Source organism: Malus sylvestris, chromosome 16 (genome assembly GCF_916048215.2).
Source record: "Malus sylvestris chromosome 16, drMalSylv7.2, whole genome shotgun sequence".
Taxonomy (NCBI): Eukaryota; Viridiplantae; Streptophyta; class Magnoliopsida; order Rosales; family Rosaceae; genus Malus; species Malus sylvestris.
The window spans coordinates 9,409,448-9,430,875 of NC_062275.1; the positions used below are offsets into that span (position 1 = coordinate 9,409,448).

Consider the following 21,428-nt stretch of genomic DNA (forward strand, 5'->3'; position numbering starts at 1 on the left):
ATAATATATATATATAATATATATATATATATATATATATATTAAAAATATGTTATTCGTAAGAAGTGAGATATATGCATTCATTCATAGGATGCAAGTATTATCCAAAGAAGTTTTACGATCTTGCCATTATAAGGGTTTTAATATTGATAATCATTGCAAATCCTCATGAAGGTGTTACCTCCGATTCAAGTGATGTTTTAATAGGGATGATATTCAAATGAAGACTGAGAAAATGAATGGTTTCCAATTATATACACTACAACAAAAATGAGCATTGTACACAATAAATTATCTGTGCCCTTTGAGGCCAAAAAGCACCAACAATTGTGCCCATAGACCAATAGTAACAATGCAGCTATTATCTTTGTGTATGTGCCCTCTATGGTCGTCACCCTTGACCATTGGGCACAATATGGTCTTTGATGCCCAAAAAGCTCAGCACAAATAGAGGTTCTTTTGTGTCTCAGCTCTGACAGTTTGACAACACTGACTTTTTCCAAGCCATGTTAACACAGTTTTGTTTTTGTGCCCAATAGGTAAAATATTAAAATAAAAAATTCAAATATTACAAAAATGCTTTTACAATTTAGTTCTACAAACAATCAATTCATATGAAAAATGAAAACAAGCATTTCTGAACACTTGAATTTTTCCCAGAAAGCTTTTACTTCATCCCATCTTGTTCCACAAATAAATTAATCAGCCGTTCTATATAGAATATGGGCCTCTTCCTGCTAAGGTTATGAATAAAAACCTCAAAGATAAAGAAACCACACAACTTACAAGAACAACGAAAATGAAAGGAAAATACATGAATATCAAAGTAGATGTATTTTCTCTAAAATGATTTGAATAAGTTCACAATATCACCTGCAATTTTGAAAACTCATTCTTAAAAATTGTATTCATGATATAAGTAGGTAGAATGTTAAATCTAGAGTCATGTGATTTAAGTATAGTCGTCAGACACCAGAATAAATACACCATAAATTCAAACCACTTCCACATTCCATCTCAAATTACACACAAATTGACCTCATGTGTTCATCAATGGAGACATGCAATATACAGAACACATTCATGAGCTTGCAGACAGTAGACTAAAACCACTGATGCATGAACGCGCTGAAATCAGAAAGGACTACTTTCACAGATTTATGCGAGACATAGCCTAATTCATATTTTCGGCATGCACAAGCAGCACATTTACAGATCAGCCAAGTACAGGCTCAAATAATTGCAGGGATGAATTTTACCTTCGAGGGCGTAAGGATCTATGAGACACTTCTTGTATAGACGGATTTGCGTTGGGATTTGCAGTGAAGATGAAGGAGAGAAAGTCCTACACAGAGAAGCAACCACATGTATGAGGATTTAACGGATTAGACTGAACAAGGAAGGTTAATGGACAAGAAATGTACAAGGAGATTTATAAGGCTTACCTTTTGGGTGTCGATTGCAGCACTGAGGTGGTACTAAGCTCAAGGAATTGCTAAGACTCCATGGTTGCGTTAGATTTACAATTTATGAGTTTTGGGTTGCAGCGTTACAAAAAAAAAAATACAGGAGGATGCAACGGATCTGCAACGATGAAAGTGATTTTGGGTTGTGGCTCTACTAATTCTGATGGCACGGCTGGGATTTGCTTGGAAGAAATGAGGGAAGAGCCTTAAATATGAGAGAAATAAGTGAAGAGTGACTTCGGACCTTACTTCGGTAGGGAAAGCAATGAACTCGCCGAAACTCTCTCGGATTCGAGACGGAGCTCTGGTTCTTTGATTTGAGGTTCAAGTCTAAGTTTTGAGACTCTGGGTTCTAGTTCCGTGTTTAGTGTGAGGTTGGGACGAGGATGGTGGTGATTTGGTGTTCGAAATCGCCGGAGAACGTGGTGGTTGTGTTGCTCGGGGTAGAAGCGAGCCAAGAGAGAGAAAAGAAGGATGAGGAACAGAGGGAGAAGAGAGAAGAGGAACAGAGGGAGCAAAGAGACAGGAGTGGGGATGGCAGAAAGAAGTAAGGTGAAAATGAGGGGGTTTGCACGGGGAAGAGGGACTCACACGTGGGTGGGTCCCACGGCACACCACTCAAACATAAACAATATTAAAATAATTCAAATGCACAAATCCATAATTGTGCCAACATATTCTTTTGCTGTATAGGAAGTGGAATGATTTATAATTGTGTCATTTGTCTACCTAAAGACCCACTACACCTTTGTACGGTTAATTAGACAGATGACCATACAGACATAATTTTTTGTTATGTGTCACTGCATAAAGGACTTCTAATACAGTAAAAAAATATAAACACTTATGATAAAGACAAAAATCATATCATCAAGTATCAAAAATCAACCTACAGGAAAATTAGAATCTAAAAAGCAACTGAAAAAGATAAGAATCTAACAAGCATTCATTGTAGATTCATCGTAAATCTAAAACATGTCACTTAGTACTACGATCTAATGGTATTCCTCTTCACTTGTAAGTAAGAGGTTTTAGGTTTGATTCTCGCCAAATGCGAATTTGAACCACATTATTGCTAGCCTATTTTGAGACTAGAACACTGCATAGCATTAAACAGCCCCATACCATTATTTACCACAATTTTATAATTTATTTTATAGTCTAATTTTTTGTGTGTGCTAAATATAAAGACAAAAATAGCTGACAAACAAATTTTATTGGTTTGTTGACTCTTATTCGAATAAATTTCGACTCTGTAATTTTTTCAAGAACTAATCCAATTGGTAAAGCCCTATAATTTGACAACAGAAAGTATCGAACAGGAAATTAAATTTAGAAAACATCCACTTGATCCAAACAGCGGATGTGCCAGGTGATGGTGATGAAACGTGTGTGTGTGTGGGGCACCTTGATCAATAAAAACTAATACTAAAATATGATTGGTGTGTAGACTGGTAAAGGAAGACACGAACATTGTGCCTATAAAATCAAATGATTTAAATATATTAAATTAGAGGGCACGAAAATGTTTTTTTTTTTTTTGTAAATTAATAAAAAATTAGTATTACGGATATCCATAAATAGTGACACAAACTTTTGTGTTCAAAATTTAATAGGCACAAATACATTTTTGTTTAGACACTAACTAATGTGCCTTTTTGTTCAGAAAGCATATTTGTGATAGTTTTGTGTTCATTGACATCTAAGAGCACCAATATATATTTGTGCTCAATGAAAATGCAAAGGACACATATCAATTGTGTTCTTAGCCTATTTTTCTTGTAGTGATAGTCTATAAAGTAAAAATATGCGCATTCATTTATGGGATGCAAGTATTATCCAATCAAGATTTACGATCTTGCCAATTATAAGGGATTATATTGGTAATCATTGCAAATCCTCGCGAAGGCGTTACCTCCGATTATAAGGGACGTCAAACAAAGCTTAGGGTGTTATGTCCCATGTTCCTTCATAATCTCATTCTCTTTCGTTTTTTTTAATATTTATTTTGAATTGAAAAATTGCATATGTATTTATTTTATTGAAAAACTGCGTATATCTTTGATTCTTTCAACACTTTTTTTCAATTGTTTTACACCTTTAACCTTTTTATCAAACATGGAGGTTTTTTGTGGATGTCGTACTTCAAGACGCTATCGGTTTACTTTCACCAATTATGTGGGATATAATATTGGTAATCATAGCAATAATGTTTGATAAAATAATATTTCTTACTTTTGTATGTATAATTGGCATGAATTCTTCTAGGTGCCTCGAATTCAATATGGCCATGTTCTCATTAGTTTGATCACCACATTTTAAACACAAATTATTTTTCGTACTTTTCTATCAAAACAAATGTTTATCTTATATTTCTTCATTTTTTTTAAATTTGCATTTCCATTATTTTGAATCTTTTAACTCAATTTTTTATTTCCAATTTTAAAATTCATAATACAAATAAGGAACCCGCCCTCAAACTCATCCTAGACTCGTGCATTATAAAGATGAATGTAGTGTTAAAGGTAAACATCAAAGTTACGATGTTTTTTTTTTTTTATTAGTGAGGGTTGAAAAATTAAACTTGGAATCTCTTGGGCACCGTTTGTTAGGCCTCCTTAGAGGGGACTGGCTTAGCCGGCATTGCAATCCTCTGTTTGGCGTGGGACAAGACTAGCAACAATGACGCTAAGTCCAACTCATGTCAACTAAATGCCTCACTAAGTCGCATTTTCTAAACCCGAGTGAACGCATGATGTTACCGGGACTATTCTCGCTTACAACTTCATGCTCTCACAGAAAGCAGCGTTCGTCGTAGCCCCCTTGACTACTACAATATTAACTTTAGGTATCAGATGATAATGGCGGTTTAATAAGCCATTATGTTGAATAAAAGATATCCGACACATCATTTAGTTAGCGTCAGATAACAATGAAATCATGTCGGTTATATCCGACATAAATTCCTGGCAGATATTTAGTGTCAGATGCAACCGCCAGTATTTTTGAATTCTTTTTTTTTTATAAATATTTTTAACATATTCCGGCGGTTTTTAAGTTAATGGTGGCAATTATAACCGACATAAATTGACTATTTTATTATTTTAGTTTCTGGCGGTTATAACCGACAAAAATTGATTATTTTACTATTTTATTGCAAAACCCTAGCAACTACACCCATTCACATTTCAGCTTTTGATGACCTTGAGCCCAGGGCCCACACGGCTCACTCATTCCGCGAATATCCACAGTGTCCTCGGTAAGCCCAAAAGCTTAGGATGCACACACGTGTCGTGCATCAGGAAAAGGATCTCCCTAGGATTCCAAATGAAAAACCATAGGTTTCTCTCATTGCTTTCATTTCTGAGTGTAATTAGAAACCCTAGGTTATTCTCTCTCGAGAAACCGAAAAAGGTCTTCTCATTTCTCTCAGCCCTTTCTCAAATCAACACAAACCCTTGGTAGAAGCCATAACCGCTCCTCCATCAACCATGAGAAATGTCTTCATAACTCTCAACCTACACACAATCTAGTTTTCATTGCTGTTCAACACAAACCCTTCACCTCCATTTCTCTCGATCTGAAACTGTAATCCATGCCGCCATGGCTCTTGGTCCCGTTCATGGAAGCAATCATTTGCACTGGATTTCGGTAGCGAAACCCCTAAGTCAAAGGTAAAAATCTCATTTTGTTGCCATGGAGTTCCATTGAGTTTATTGTCATGGACAAATCAAATAACTAACACATCCAAGCAACATTTTTTTTTTTGCGAGCGTACACGGATCTACAACAAGGGAGGCGTGCCAACACCCAAAAGTTCCAGATCCATGGCGGATCATCCATGACTCCCCCACCTTTAGGTAAAAACGCAATCACCCCCAAACTTCGGTTCTAATTTTATTTTCAAAGTTTTTTTATGCTGTGATTTTTACACCCATCCGTGTTCTGATGTATGCACAAAAGTGGACTCCAAAGCTTGGATACGTCATCACGCAAGAAAGACAAAACACTGATCAAAATCTAAATTAAAAATTCATGCCCTCAGTTGACTGTGTTGGTTTTGCATGTCGAAGATCTGTTGATTTGCAAGAATGATAAAGTTTAGGGGTAGTTTGTGTAGGGTGCTCACGAATCTGTTCGCTGGTTGTTTTGTTGCAGGAATACTCGAGATCCGTTCGCTGAAAAATGCAAGGGAGGCTAGCTTGAAAGAGAAAGAAAAGATTCAGGTGGTGGTTTATATTTTTTTTTATTAATCTATTTTATCTGACATAGAATGCTTTTATTTACTCATTATTAATAAATTCTTTGTCGGTTATATCCGACACAAATTCTGTCGGTTTTAGAGTATTTTCTGTCAAAAAATTCATTTTCTGACACTGGCAATTCTGTCGCTTATTGTATGCGCCACTGCATCCATTTTCCGTCAGATTTTGCTTAAAATCCAACAGTAATATAAGTTTCTTGTCGGTTATCATAGTGACACTAATAAATGGTTTCGTAGTAGTGCTTCCACGAACTCCTACATTGCCATTTTTTTTTATCTCCTACAAAATTAGGTCACACTGAGAGTCGCCACCACCCCTGATCTGGAACCCATTAGCTAGATTTTTATCTCTCGTTATTGACTCTGAAACCCATTGAACCCATTGATCAGATATTGCAGAATAAAGAAAACATTCTCTCTTGTGTTCTATGGCAAGAAAGTTTATGGGTTTGGCTGGGTTTTTCATGTTGTTCAACTGAAGTTATGACTTTGGGTTTGATTAATTTACTAGGTACTCTCCCATTTGTTCCACAGTAATAAAATATTTTCATGGGTTTTGCTTCCCAAAGAAGAACGGCTTTGAGAAAGAAACAATGGTCTTACTTGCTTGATGAACATGAGTTCGTATCTCTTTGCGATGAAGAAGGGCAGATGACTGATGTTAATTCATTTCTTGTTTCTTACTTTTTAGTTTTTCTTAGGGCAAAAGTAAATTAATAAATGGTCAAACAAATATTTTTAGGATTAATTAGGTTTTTATAAATAGAAATACCTACAAAATAAAATTTTAATAATCAAATAAAATGAATGTTTTTATTGTTTTGTTTCTTAGTCCAGTGCTGCACCAAATGCTTCATAATTTTTATCCAACTTAGTCCAAGCCAAGTATATCCAGCTTAATCTCTGAAGCTAGTCCAGTCCAAGATAGTCTGGTGCAACAAACGCTCCATTAGACTAAGAGGTTTTTTTTTTTCCGAGATTTGCAGTTAGTTGGTCAAATGCTCCATAATTAGCTCTTAACAATATTATATTATCTATTACCAACTATAAGTTTAATACTACTTACGGTCTAAGTGGGCGACACTCTTTACTTGTAAAAAAAGAGGTTTGATTCATATATATAGTGATTCAGTGCGATTCCCCTTTGAATACTTAGTTATGTCTACTATATATCTTTTCCCTTTTCTTTAGAGTACAGTATCTTCTCCCTTAAACAAAATGAATATAGAAAATATGGACCTGTCAAGAAATGCATTACGTTTGTAAACCGTCTTTGTACAATTCCAGTAGTACAAACAAAATAGCTATGGAAAAAATAGCTATGGAACTGTTTAGATCGACACACTCAATTTAGTGCATGATTACCAAAAGAGAAATGGTATATCGGCTTGAATTTTTGTCTAAATAGATGTTAATCGTAATTAGCGGCATAACACAAACTAATTGCCACAAATGACAACAAAATGTAATGCATAAAAAATTACTCTAAAATACGAGAATATGCGACTTTGTGAGTCCAACAACGTGTGGTGGGCACTTAAAAAAACAAAGTACGGTGGAAAACCCGAAAAATTTATAATTGAAACAATAATGATTAAATGAAACGTCTACAAAAATCAATTTGTAGGTTGATGAAGAATAAATAAATAAATCACGGTACGTAGCACGTCAGAAGTTGAATCAGTGCCCTAACCGTGTCTGATTTTGCCTATAAAACGACATGCAATGAGTTTGTAGATGGACAAGTGCAGGAAGAGTAGTAGAAAAACAAAGAAGAGATGGCGGAGAAAGTGGTGATCCTGACAGAGGGGGAGACAGAAGAAGCAAAAGAAATAACGAACCAGCAACTGAAGGAGAGAAAAGGATCATGGGCAAAGTTGCGCCATGTCGACTCTCTCAATTTGGAGGCCGGAAGAGTGTCCATGAATGGAAGGCACGGCTCACAGGTCAGTCTAGGTTATTAGCTACCATGCATCATTTCTTTTCTAGGTCAAGGCTACCATGCATCATATTGCATGGATTTCAAAGTTTTAGTTAATTACTTGAAATATTTTTACCATCTCCGACAAAGCAAAAAAGTACGAGAAGCAGATTTGAACAAGATCAGATTCGATAGAATAAGGTGAAATCCATTAGCAATATGAAATCTATTAAAGATTTTAGAAAACTTCTAAAATTTAATTGATAGTCTGAATAAGGTTACAATTTAAAAGCCAAAATGACCAATTTAATGTAACATAACCCCAGAAACCGTATGAATTTTAATTGGAAATGAATTAAACATATAATTAAATATCTAAAACGTCATAAAATATTGAAATTTGTTGGAATCCGTCCACATTTATGAGAAATTTTTCTATGTATCCGAACATAAGTTGACTTGGAATTCCCAACAAATAAAGCTGTGACACCTAGCCGTTTCAATTAAAAAATTGCCACGTTATTTAATTTTCTGTTGAGTAACCAGAATTTTTTATTATCTGAATTCCAAATCTACCCCTAGTTTGTATTCTAAATTTACCCCTTCTATGCCAAACACCCACCTCAACCGTCGCCCTGTGACTCTGCCGGCGACACCCAATACCTTTTTCACTCTTCCCTTTCTTTCTTTCCTACTCTTATGTCGACATGTAACCCGAGGATAGTCAAGGCACCCTCATATCTGTTGTCGCCGGCCTCCGATTCAAGGGCTTGTGAGGTCAGCGGAATCCCCATCGGTTAATCCTTTTTTTTTTTTTTTTCTTTTCTTATTTTAAATTATTTTTATATTTGATTGATCGAAAAAATGATAAAGCATGACTAAAATTGTAAAGATGAAATTGATGGTTTTACGGGAGGAATGGTGGCAATGGTAGTCGGCACGGATGGGGAAGAAGGAGAAAGGGTGGTGGGTCTATCTCGGGAACTGGACTGCTTCTTTATTTTTTAAAAATAATTCATTTTTAAAAGAGTTATTCTATTTTAATTGTTATTTTACAGGTGTCAATAAGTGAATACTGGGAACACCTCCTGCCATGCTTGTGTGTATACCCTTCACCCTGAAAAATTCCTCCGCATTCAGACTTGGCTTGGCTTGTTGCATAGCAACTTTTCTTGTAAATATGATCATTAAATAAAGTTAGTTTTACCATAAAATTAATTGACAATATAAAAAGTAATCATCACTTATCAGTACATGCAAGGTCAATCATCACACATGTTCAAAACTAACATGCCAAACCAAAGCTAGCTACTCAAATCCAATCGCTCGAAAGGTCCAAAAGATCCACTTTCAAAATATGCCAGTATCAAATGACCAATTCTTCAATTTTTTTTTTTTTTTTTTGAGTGATCGCTGTTTTAGTTTTATTGATGTAAAATACCCCAATTTATGAGCTACAACAATCTCAACTATTCATGTATGGTATTATCTTGTTATGTAATACCAATATATAGTAGGGGCTTTTAGATTTTAGTGTTTAAATAAGATTCTGTTTAGATTTTAACATGGATGGTTTTATAAATCTAATTTAAGTCCCTATTAAGTTGCTCATTGCATGGCTTAGCCGAATTCCCCCTCCTTTTAGTGTAAAATATATCGTTGTACTAAAAAAAAATATTTATAGCAAATTTACTACACATTTCTATCCAACCATAATTTTTTTTTTGTGCTCCAATCATATTAATAGATAAAAATTTATTCAAAATTCAATTTCTTATAATTTAAAAAGTCAACAACAATACAAAAACTATTTATATTTAAAAAACCCATAGGTACGATTGTATCGGTACGTAGTTTTGGTATGACTATATCGGTACATAAGTTTCAGTACGATTGTATCATACATAAGTTTTTGTACGATTACATAGGTATATAAATTTCGGTACGAAAGTCTCGGTACATAAGTTTTGAAGTATATAAGTTTCGGTACGAATGTTGGTACATAAGTTTTGGTACAAATGTGTCGGTATGTAACTATAGTACATATTTAAGTACGTAATATGCATATACATATATATAGAGAAATTCACGCACAATGAAGAATAGATGATAATAACTGACTTTTCTTATTATTGGAACTTAATAATAATTCACAATTACTATTATTATTGTTTATAGAAATAACTATATAACCTACGCACAAAAAGCTCAATAATTATTATAACCTAATTAATATTTGAACGTTAAAATTAAATGCCAAGGACTAAGTTAGTTTTTAATTTTATACACGATTTTATTCTAAAAGTAATCTTCTTTAGGGATTGAAATATAGAATTTTCTATATATAGTATTAGGGGTGAAACTTGGGTTGGGCCAACCTGAACCCGCCTATGTCCAACCCGATTTTAAATCCGAACAAGCGGATTTTTTTTTAGTTATAACCTACCCGAACCCAACTCAATTTCAGCCCATTCATTGATTGGGTTGAGTTGGGTTGATCATTTGCCCAACCCAACCCAACCCGATTAACCAAAACCGATTAGGTTGAGCTGTGTAACATGCTTCTCAATGACCTTTGCACCTTTGTGGAGGATTCACTAGTGACTTTTGATGGATTATGATAGAAAAGTGCATGGAGTTGCTGAAAGCAATTGTTTTTATGGCAGCCACACTTTGATTTTTGCTCGAAGGAGGCTTGTAATCTATGTCTGGTTGGGTACTAGCTTTGTTTTTCTGCAGCCCGAATCCAACCCAAGAAAACCCGAACCGATTAAACCTGAGTCCAAATGAACCCGATTAAAATCTAATCCAAATCCGATCCCGAATTGTAAAAGTTGGGTTAGGATTAGATTGACTTTCTAACCCGTCCAACCCGCCCAAGTTGCACCACTATATAGTATGACAAGTGATCAAATAGGTTGGTGCAAACAGGGCCGGCCCAGGCCCAGTGCAAGCAGGGCAACCGTCCAGGGCCCAAAAATATTGAGGGCACCAAAATTATTAGGGTGGTATATTTATATATGTTTTCATAAGAGTATAAATTTATAAAACTTGGTTCAATGACATAGAAATTTAAGTAGAAGAGGTGGTTTGGTCATTTGAAAATAATGAGAGGTCTTGAGTTCAAAACACCACATGTGCTTATTTACTTTCTAATTTTTACAAATTTCTTTTCATAAGAGTATAAATTTATAAAATTTGGTTAAAGGATCAAGAAGTTTAATTAGAAGCAATGGTTTTTGTTGTTTAAAATTAACAAGAGGTCCTAAGTTCGAAACGCTATGTGCATGTTTATTTTTTTCAATTTTTACAAATTTTTGTTTGGTTGTTAATTTATTTTTAGTTACTAGCTAGTAGTTATGTGGGTTGTTATTTTTAAATATTCGTTTCAATTCAAGTCTAATCTTCAACAATGAGTAATACGTAGACCAAATTTTTAGCGCAAATTTGTAAATTATATGACGTGTTATCAAAATATTTAATTTAATGCTCATTCATTACTAATACATATCAATTAAAGACTCGAAAACATCATTATTTTTTTAGTCCCATATTGACAAGGTTAGTAAATAAGAAAAAACACCTCATGATTTATACAAAAACACTTTCAAAGTTCAAATGGAAAACAAAACTCATCATCTATCTACTTATAAGCCCAGAGTTGTTTGGTTTTCTTCTCTCAATACAAAATAAATTAGTCTTTTTGTGTTTCTAAATTATTGAGTTTGAAGTGCTTTTCTAAGTATAATTTTATCAATGTCTTACGTGTGAAAATAAATAATTTTCTTATATGAAGTTAGGGCACTTTTTTTGGCGTCGCCCCGGGCCTCAAAAATCTCTGGACCGGCCCTGGGTGCAAATAGTAAGACTTCTTCAAATTTATACTTTGATCCACTTTTGTTGCAGGTAAATAACTGGCAGAGAACATTGAGTTTGGCATTTCAGAGCATGGGGATTGTGTATGGGGACATAGGGACGTCTCCGCTCTATGTGTATGCTAGCACTTTCACTGATGGTATTGACAACACTGACGATGTTATAGGAGTATTGTCTCTCATCATCTATACCATAGCGCTCGTACCCCTACTTAAATATGTCTTCATCGTGCTATGGGCTAATGACAATGGTGATGGTAAGATTGATAAGCATCAAACTTTGTTTTAAGTGATGTGATGGTATTTCTTTTTCTTTTTCTTTTTCTTTTTCTATTTTATATTTGACGTCTAATCTCATTCATACATGGCTCGCATACGTGACACTTAGACTTGACGGTCGTGTTGTGTTTTCTGCGTTGGTGTCGTTTTCATAACATACTCAATCTTAACGGGTCGTGCTGTGTAACACCCATTAAAATGAACAGGTAATATGATTTTACCTGAACTCGACCTGCTAATATTAACGAGTAATATGACCCCACCCGTTACTCGTTAAAAAAAAATATTTTACTTCAATAAATAATCAAATGAAAAGCGTAACACTAAATTAGTATCTACATACTATATTTTTTCATATAAATATTACTTCAAACATAAAAACATATTTGTCTTTCAAGTATTATATACCCAAAATAAAAGTCTAATGAAAAAACATTAGTACATTACTACAAAATATCAAATATTTAAGGATATGCAAAATGAAGGGAGATTAAATCCTATGGCTATATTGTAGTAAGATTTTTTAATAGTTTTTAATTAATGTAGAAGTGTTAAAAATGTAAAAATAAAAAAATAAAAAAAATTCAAACGATCGTAATGACAAACTCTACAACTTTTGTGGAGAGGTCAACTCCGAAATTCGTCTCCATAATCCCATAAATAATAGTTTTAAGTTTAACTGTTGATTGTCGTTTACGTTTATGCTACATTCTTCTCACCGTTTTTTTTTCTTTTCAGATTTTCTTTATTGAAAAGATGATATTTTAGAGGATGCAGAAAGATGAACAATTCAGATCGTTAATATTACGTTTAGACTTTTACAGTTAATGAAAATATTTCTTTGAGTTTATAAAGTCTCTAGAAACTATATAACATCCCTCAAATTTCAGTTGACCGTAAATCTCTGGACATAATATCAACGATCTGAACCGTCCATTTTTCTGCATCCGCCAAAAGATCATGTTTTTTAAAAAGAAAATTTAAATATGGTGAGAAGAATAGAGTGTATACAACAATCGACAGTTACATATAAATCTAGGGTTTTGGATTATGGTGTAGAATTTCAATGTTGACCTCTTCACGAAAGTTGTAAAGCTTGTCATTCGAAGCGATTATATCTATAAATATATATATATATATATATATATTTACATTTTTCATACTTCTACACTAATTATTATGAATTTTTATTAATTATGCACTCAAACAAAAAACACTATTAATGAGGGTTTAGATGGTTTTAAAAATATTATGCACTCAAACAAAAAACACCATTAATTATTATGATTTTTTATTTATTTTGAACTCCCCCCAAAATATTGTTTACGAGGGTTTGTAGGGTTTTAAAAATCCAAACAACAATGTATATATCGTCAAAGCATAAAAGATATAATCACGAGCGTTTGCATATTTTTCATTTTTTTTATACTTATAAATTAATTATTATGACTTTTTAAATGTGTTTTTTTAATCACACTTATGTGAGATTAAATAATATGGATGTTGTAGTAACTAGTAAGGTTTTTTTAGTAGTTTAAAATTATCAAACTACTTGTTTTCTTAACGGGTTACTCGGGGATAAACCTGATAAGAACCCGTTATTAACGAGTTATTAACAGATGACCCTACAACGACCTGATTAGTTAACGTGTTGATCCAAAACTCGTTATTTTTGTGTCGTTTCAATTCAGATTATTGGATCGTGCAAGAAATTGTCAGGTCATCGTCATTAACTTAATAAATTCATCATTAATTAATTACCTTAACAAACTAATTGAGTATATTAACTTGTAGGGGGAACATTTGCACTGTATTCCTTGATGTGCCGACATGCAAAGGTGAGCTTAACTCCAAATAACCAACCAGAAGACAGGGAGCTATCTAACTACAAACTTGAAAAACCGTCCAACGAGTTAAAACGATCCCAAACCATCAAGAAGAAGCTCGAGAATAGTAAGATTGCCAAATACATCCTTTTCCTTGTCACCATTATGGGAACTTCAATGGTTATTGGAGATGGGGTTCTTACTCCTTGCATTTCAGGTAAGTAGCTAGTATTTAAATTGGCACACAACCTTGGGCTTCCTTACTTATTGAACAACTAATTAATAATAATACCTTATGGATAATTTATATACATAACAGTATGTGGGTAACTAAATGTACAAATACATATTTTTTTTCTGGACAACTGTTGACCTAAAGGTATCATTTACCTGCAGTTCTTTCTGCTGTGAGCGGGATCAAGTCACTAGGCTCAGGTAATATAATATGCAAAGAGCATGTAGCTCAGTTATTTACAAATATTCACACCAATATCTTGCGTTTGAAAAAAAACAAAAAAACATGCGCATATATACAAGTTTTATAGGGTTCCCATATATTTTCTGTTAGTGGTTTCTGGCACTTGCTAACATTGACTGAGAACAATCCAGATGCTGTTGTGGGGATTTCTATAGCAATCTTGATCTTACTGTTTGCTGTTCAACAATTTGGCACTGATAAAGTTGGATTCACATTTGCACCTATTATCCTGGTGTGGTTCATGTTCATCGGTGGCATCGGACTTTACAACTTATTCAAATATGACATTGGTGTATTACGTGCATTCAATCCAAAATACATCATCGATTTCTTTAGAAGAAATGGGAAAAAGGGATGGGTATCCCTTGGAGGAATATTTCTCTGCGTTACTGGTAAATATATATTTATTAACTCCTTTTGTGTACTTTTAATTTACCTAATCTCCTTGTGAATATATGGATTTAACTAGTTAAATAAACTAAACCAGGGACGGAGGCCATGTTTGCTGATCTGGGTCACTTCAGTGTCAAAGCAATCCAAGTAAGTATTACCTACGTACTTAAATTTTTTTCATAACGCCAAGAATTATACCTGGATCGAATATTTTTTATTTATGAAATAGGTGGATTTGATATTGATTTCTCCTAAAGAAAACTAATTTTAAGCTAGAGATGAATAATTTAATAGTAGAGAACTGCGTTGGCAATGTCCAAAATTAATACACTAAATAAATTGGATTAGTAAGGAAAACAATTAAACAGTCTTCCAATCCCATTTCTCAATCACATTCTGCGAGGTAACTCCGTAAGTAACCAACATTTTTGCACCGTAATACGTTTGCAGGTGAGTTTCTCTTGCATCACATTTCCTGCATTAATAATTGCATATAGTGGGCAAGCAGCGTTCCTCAGAAAGTTCCCAGGGAAGGTGGAGAACACATTCTATGACTCAATACCAGGTGATTATAGTTGCCCATATCAGAAATTTTCTTATTGTGGTTACAGTTGACTATGATTGAACGATTACTTAGTTGACTAACTTCGTTGGGATGTAAATTCAGACCCTTTGTACTGGCCAACGTTCATTGTGGCGGTAGCAGCTGCCATCATTGCCAGCCAAGCTATGATAACTGGAGCATTTTCAATTATCTCTCAATCCCTAAGTTTGGGTTGTTTTCCAAGAGTTAAGGTTGTTCATACCTCTGCAAAGTATGAGGGTCAAGTATACATACCTGAGATCAACTACCTGCTCATGGTTGCTTGTGTAATAGTCACTGCAGCCTTTAAGACCACGGAAAAAATTGGCAATGCGTATGGTAAGCACAACAAAACGCATTATCTGAAGTAACTATCTAGTGTACTAACATTTAAGTTGTAATACAGAAAATTTATAGATTGCTTGACATAACACTTTCGTGATGCAGGAATTGCAGTGGTTAGTGTTATGGTGATAACAACATGTTTGCTTACTCTAATAATGCTAGTGATATGGAAAACTAGCATATGGTTGATTGGTCTGTTCTTTATGGTGTTCTTTTGTATCGAGGTGGTTTATGCATCTGCGGTGATGTACAAATTCATTCACGGCGGTTACCTTCCTCTGGTCTTTTCTTTTTTCCTTATGGTAATCATGGGGATTTGGCATTATGTGCACCATCAAAGATACATGTTCGAGCTCAAGAATAAGGTTTCTAGTGAATACATGAAACAATTGGCCTCTGATCCCAACATAAACCGTGTGCCAGGAATTGGACTTCTATATTCTGAGCTTGTGCAAGGGATTCCCCCTATATTTTCTCACTTTGTTAACAACATACCGTCCATCCACTCTCTTATAGTTATTGTGTCGATCAAACCTATTCCATTCAGCAAAGTGGCATTGGAGGAAAGGTTTCTATTTCGACAGTTGGAGCCAAGAGATTACCGAATGTTCCGTTGTGTAGCTAGGTATGGTTACAATGACAGAATGGAGGAACCCAAAGAGTTTGAGGAACAACTAGTTGAGAATTTGAAAGAATTTATCCGCCATGAGCACTTTGCTCATGATGGAGAAATAACAAACGAGGCAGTTTCAACTGGACAGTCATTCAATGCTGAAGAATCAGTTCAACAAGTTAACCAACCTCGTCTTTCATCTGGGCGCATTCTATCATTCAATACTGCTAGGTCAACATCTAATCGAATAGTCTCTGCACCCGTCAAAGGAGCTGCCGAGGAAATGCAGTTTGTGCAAGAGGCTATGGAGAAAGGCATAGTTTATCTGCTGGGAGAGACAGAAGTGGTGGCAGAAGCGAACTCGTCATTGTTCAAGAGGATAGTTGTCAACCATGTCTACAGTTTCTTGAGGAAAAACTTTAGGCAAGGGGAGCAAATCATGAGAATCCCACGGACTAGGCTTCTCAGGGTTGGAATGACCTATGAGATATGAGATCAGTGTTTGTGAATCTGTGATCTTAAATGAACAAATAAGTCTTTCTTTAAGAGTACTTTGGGGCCAAAACCAGTGTGAGGAAACTAGTGGTTGTGTCTTGAGTGGTAGATCTTGCATAATGTACGTGTTTCTCAATATGTTAATTTTGTTGGAAAATTAGTTATTATTTTATTATTGTTTATAGTTTTCTTGTGGGCCAAGGATATTAGAGTTTCTTACCCGTTAAGGATTAGGGTTTTGCTTTAGTTTTCACTATATATAGTAGTGATTGTATTAGTTTATTTTATCAAGTCAATCAAGATGTAGTATCTTCGGTTCATGTAGCTTTCTTGGCAATTCCGTTTATTAAAGTTTCATATTCAATTTGTTTGTTAGTTCATCTCGCACTCTGATATTCAACTTGGTATCAGACCAAGTTCAATCCATCGGGATTTAATTTGCTTCGGTTGTTCTCAATTTATCTTCTGAAGCCATGCTGGAATTGAGCCACTAGAGTCGGGCCGCGCTGGAGCCATTCCGCACCTTTGTTTGTTAGTCATTGAACTCGCACCCCAAACATTACATTCCTTGCCACCCTGCAATCACGACTCCACGGCTTGAATTGATTCTATCGCTACCCACTGCCGTCCGCATCATGACCCACTGACTTCGATGTTGCACTTGTTGTACTCGCATCTCCGCTACTGCATCTGACTGACCCAACCCACCAGTTGCAACCTGCCCTCTTACAGAATCACCTACTCCTAGATTTCATCGCTGCTGCTTGACTCACATTTTGGAAAGAAAAAAAACCCTCAGAAAATATTGGAAAAGTTTGAAAAGAAAAAAAAGGAAAAAAAAACATTTGATGTTTGTTTAGAAAGGACCATACCGTGTGGATTTCTACTTGCTGATTTGAGGCCCATAAGGGCAAGGAGAAAATATGCTATTTGTTTTTTGTGTTTGAGCTTTTTGAGGCCCACATGACTATCATGGAAATAACGTGTTGTTGGAGCTTGTTGTTGCAACAATTACTCGAGTACTTGAATTGGTGACCACTCGAGTGACGTTATGTGCTGGTGAACTGAAGTTTGTTTAATTGAAAGTTTGCACTGGCATTGGAATTGGAATCTTGCACTTACACCACTTGGAATACTTTCGCTCGTTTGCCTGTTTGCTTGCTTGATTGCTTGCTCGCTTGTCTTGTCCGCCTAACGGAGCTTGTCTTATCTTGTCCACCTAACAGAGCTTGTCTTGTCTTGTCCACCTAACTGAGCTAGCCTTGTCATGTCTGCCTAACGGAGCTTGCCTTGTCGTGTCCGCCTAACAGAGCCTGCATTCGCATCTGCTTGTTGGCAAACTCATGACGTGTACCACCATGAGTTTGACGAGGGGTGTTGGAAAATTAGTTATTATTTTATTATTGTTTATGGTTTTCTTCTGGGCCAAAGATATTAAAGTTTCTTGCTCGTTAAGGATTAGGGTTTTGCTTTAGTTTTCACTATATACAATAGTGATTGTATTAGTTTATTTTATCAAGTCAGTCAAGATGTAGTCTCTTAGGTTCATGTAGCCTTCTTAGCAATTCCGTTTAGTAAAGTTTCATATTCAGTTTGTTCGTTAGTTCATCTCACACTTTGATATTCAACTTGGAATAAGAGCAGGTTCAATCCTTAGGGATTTAATCTGCTTCGGTTATTATCAATTTATCTTTTGAAGCTATACCGGAATTGAGACACCAAAGTCGGGCCGTGCTGGAGCCATTCTGCACCGTTGTTTGTCAGTCATTGAACTCGCACCCTTGACATTGCATTCCTCACCACCCTGCAATCACGACTCCACTGCTTGAATTGATTCTGTCGCTGTCCACAACCGTCTGCACCATGACCCGCTGACTTCGATGTTACACTTGCTGTACCCGCATCTCCGCTACCGCATCTGACTGACCCGACCCACCAGTTGCAACCCTGCCCTCTTGCAGAATCACCCGCTCCTAGATTTCATCCCTGCTGCTTGATTCATGTTCTGGAAAAAAAAAAAGGCCAGAAAATATTGGAAAAGTTTGAAAAGAAAAAAAAAAGGAAAAAAAAAACATTTGATGTTTGTTTAGAAAGGACCACATCGTGTGGATTTCTACTTGCTGATTTGAGGCCCATACAGGCAAAGAGAAAATCTGCTATTTGTTTTTTTGTGTTTGGGCTTTTTGAGGCCCACATGGCTATCATGGAAATAACTTGTTGTTGGAGCTTGTTGTTGCAACGATTACTCAAGTACTTGAATTGGTGACCACTCGAGTGACGTTGTGTGCTGGTGAACTAAAGTTTGTTTGATTGAAAGTTCGCACTGGCATTGGAATTGGAATCTTGCACTTACACCACTTGGAATACTTTTGCTCATTTGCCTGTTTGCTTGCTTGATTGCTTGCTCGCTTGTCTTGTCCGCCTAACGGAGCTTATCTTGTCTTGTCCGTCTAACAGAGCTTGTCTTATCTTGTCCACCTAACAGAGCTTGTCTTGTCTTGTCCGCCTAACTGAGCTGGCCTTGTCATGTCTGCCTAATGGAGCTTGCCTTGTCGTGTCCGCCTAATAGAGCTTGTATTCGTATCTTCTTGTAGGCAAACTCATGACGTGTACCGCCATGAGTTTGATGGGGGGTGTTGGAAAATTAGTTATTATTTTATTATTGTTTATGGTTTTCTTGTGGGCCAAGGATATTAGAGTTTTTTGCTCGTTAAGGATTAGGGTTTTGCTTTAGTTTTCACTATATACAGTAGTGGTTATATTAGTTTATTTTATCAAGTCAGTCAAGATGTAGTCTCTTTGGTTCATGTAGCCTTCTTGGCAATTCCGTTTATTAAAGTTTCATATTCAGTTTGTTCGTTAGTTTATCTCACACTCTGATATTCAACTTGGTATAAGAGCAGGCTCAATCCTTAGGGATTTAATCTGCTTCGATTATTATCAATTTGTCTTTTGAAGCCATGCCGGAATTGAGACACCCGAGTCGGGCCATGCTGGATCCATTTCGCACCATTGTTTGTTAGTCATTGAACTCGTTCCCTCGACATTGCATTCCTCGCCACCCTGCAATCACGACTCCACTGCTTGAATCGATTCTGTCGCTGTCCACCGCCATCCGCACCATGACCCGCTGACACCGCTGCTGCACTTGTTGTACCGGCATCCCCGCTGTCGCATCTGACTGACCCAACCCACCAGCTGCAACCCTGCCTTCTTGCAGAATCACCCGCTCTTGGATTTCATCGTTGCTGCTTGACTCGTGTTTTGGAAGAAAAAAAAACCCTAGAAAATATTGGAACAGCTTGAAAAGAAAAAAAAAAGGAAAAAAGAATAAGAAAAAAAAAGGAAAAAAAAAACATTTGATGTTTGTTTAGAAAGGCCCACACCATGTGGTTTTCTACTTGCTAATTTGAGGCCCATACGGACAATGAGAAAATCTATTGTTTGTTTTTTTTGTTTGGGCTTTTTAAGGCCTACACGGATATCATGGAAATAACCTGTTGTTGGAGCTTGTTGTTGCAACAATTACTCGAGTACTTGAATTGGTGATCGCTCGGGTTACGTTATGTGTTGGTGAATTGAAGTTTGTTTGATTGAGAGTTCGCACTGGCATTGGAATTGGAATCTTGCACTTGCACCACTTGGAATACTTTCGCTCGTTTGCCTATTTGCTAGCTTGATTGTTTGCTCGCTTGTCTTGTCCACCTAACGGAGCTTGTCTTGTCTTGTCCGTCTAACAAAGCTTGTCTTGTCTTGTTCGCCTAACAAAGCTTGCCTTGTCGTGTCCGCCTAACAGAGTTTGTCTTGTCGTGTTCACTTAACAGAGCTTGCATCTGTATTTGCTTATTGGCAAACTCATGACGTGTACCACCATGAGTTTGACGGGGGGTGTTGGAAAATTAGTTATTATTTTATTATTGTTTATGGTTTTCTTGTGGGCCAAGGATATTAGAGTTTCTTGCCTGTTAAGGATTAGGGTTTTGCTTGAGTTTTCACTATATATAGTAGTGATTGTATTAGTTTATTTTATGAAGTTAGTTTGTTAAAGTTTCATATAGCCTTGGCAATTCCGTTTATTAAAGTTTCATATTCAGTTTGTTCGTTAGTTTGTCTCACACTCTGATATTCAACTTAGTATCAGAGCAAGTTCAATCCTTCAGGATTTAATCTGTTTTGGTTGTTATCAATTTGTCTTCTGAAGCCATGCTGGAATTAAGCCACCAGAGTCGGGCCACACTGGAGCCATTTTGCACCGCCGTTTGTCAGTCATTGAACTTGCCCCCTCGACATTGCATTCCTTGCCACCCTGCAATCACGACTCCACTGCTTGAATTGATTCTGTCGATGTCCATCGCCGTCCGCACCATGACCCGCTGACTTCGCTGCTGCACCTGCTGTACCCATATCCCTGTTGCCGCATCTGACTGACCAGACCCACCAGCTGCAACCTTGCCCTTTTGCAAAATCACCCGCTCCTAGATTTCATCGCTGCTGCTTGACTCACGTTCTGGAAAAAAAAAACCCAGAAAATATTGGAAAAGTTTGAAAAGAAAAAAAAAACGAAAAAAAGGAAAAAGAAAAAGAAAAAGAAAGGAAAAAAAAACATTTGATGTTTGTTTAGAAAGGACCACACCGTGTGGATTTCTACTTGCTGATTTGAGGCCCAAAAGGGCAAAGAGAAAATCTACTATTTGTTTTTTGTGTTTGGGCTTTTTGAGGCCCACACGGATATCATGGAAATAACCTGCTGTTGAAGCTTGTTGTTGCAACGATTACTCGAGTACTTGAATTGGTGACCACTCGAGGTGAACTGAAGTTTGTTTGATTGAGAGTTTCCACTAGCATTGGAATTGGAATCTTGCACTTGCACCACTTGGAATACTTTTGCTC

General features: G+C 36.0%; 1 protein-coding gene and 1 long non-coding RNA gene across 2 annotated transcripts; one reads left to right on the plus strand and one right to left on the minus strand.

Moving 5' to 3' along the window:
- Positions 1 to 228: 228 nt before the first annotated feature.
- LOC126608909 (uncharacterized) lies at positions 229 to 1,997 on the minus strand. Its single transcript, XR_007618020.1, has 2 exons — positions 1,446 to 1,997; positions 229 to 1,345 (listed from the first exon to the last, which is right to left on the minus strand). It is a non-coding gene; the product is annotated as an uncharacterized LOC126608909 (long non-coding RNA).
- A 5,460-nt stretch (positions 1,998 to 7,457) lies between these two features.
- Positions 7,458 to 16,698, plus strand: LOC126608897 (potassium transporter 5-like). The gene is made up of 9 exons (XM_050276914.1): positions 7,458 to 7,676; positions 11,558 to 11,783; positions 13,600 to 13,848; positions 14,028 to 14,066; positions 14,241 to 14,501; positions 14,597 to 14,649; positions 14,953 to 15,067; positions 15,170 to 15,424; positions 15,533 to 16,698. The coding sequence occupies exons 1-9, from the start codon at positions 7,509 to 7,511 to the stop codon at positions 16,534 to 16,536; spliced, it is 2,370 nt and encodes a 789-aa protein (XP_050132871.1). The 5' UTR covers positions 7,458 to 7,508; the 3' UTR covers positions 16,537 to 16,698.
- Positions 16,699 to 21,428: the final 4,730 nt, after the last annotated feature.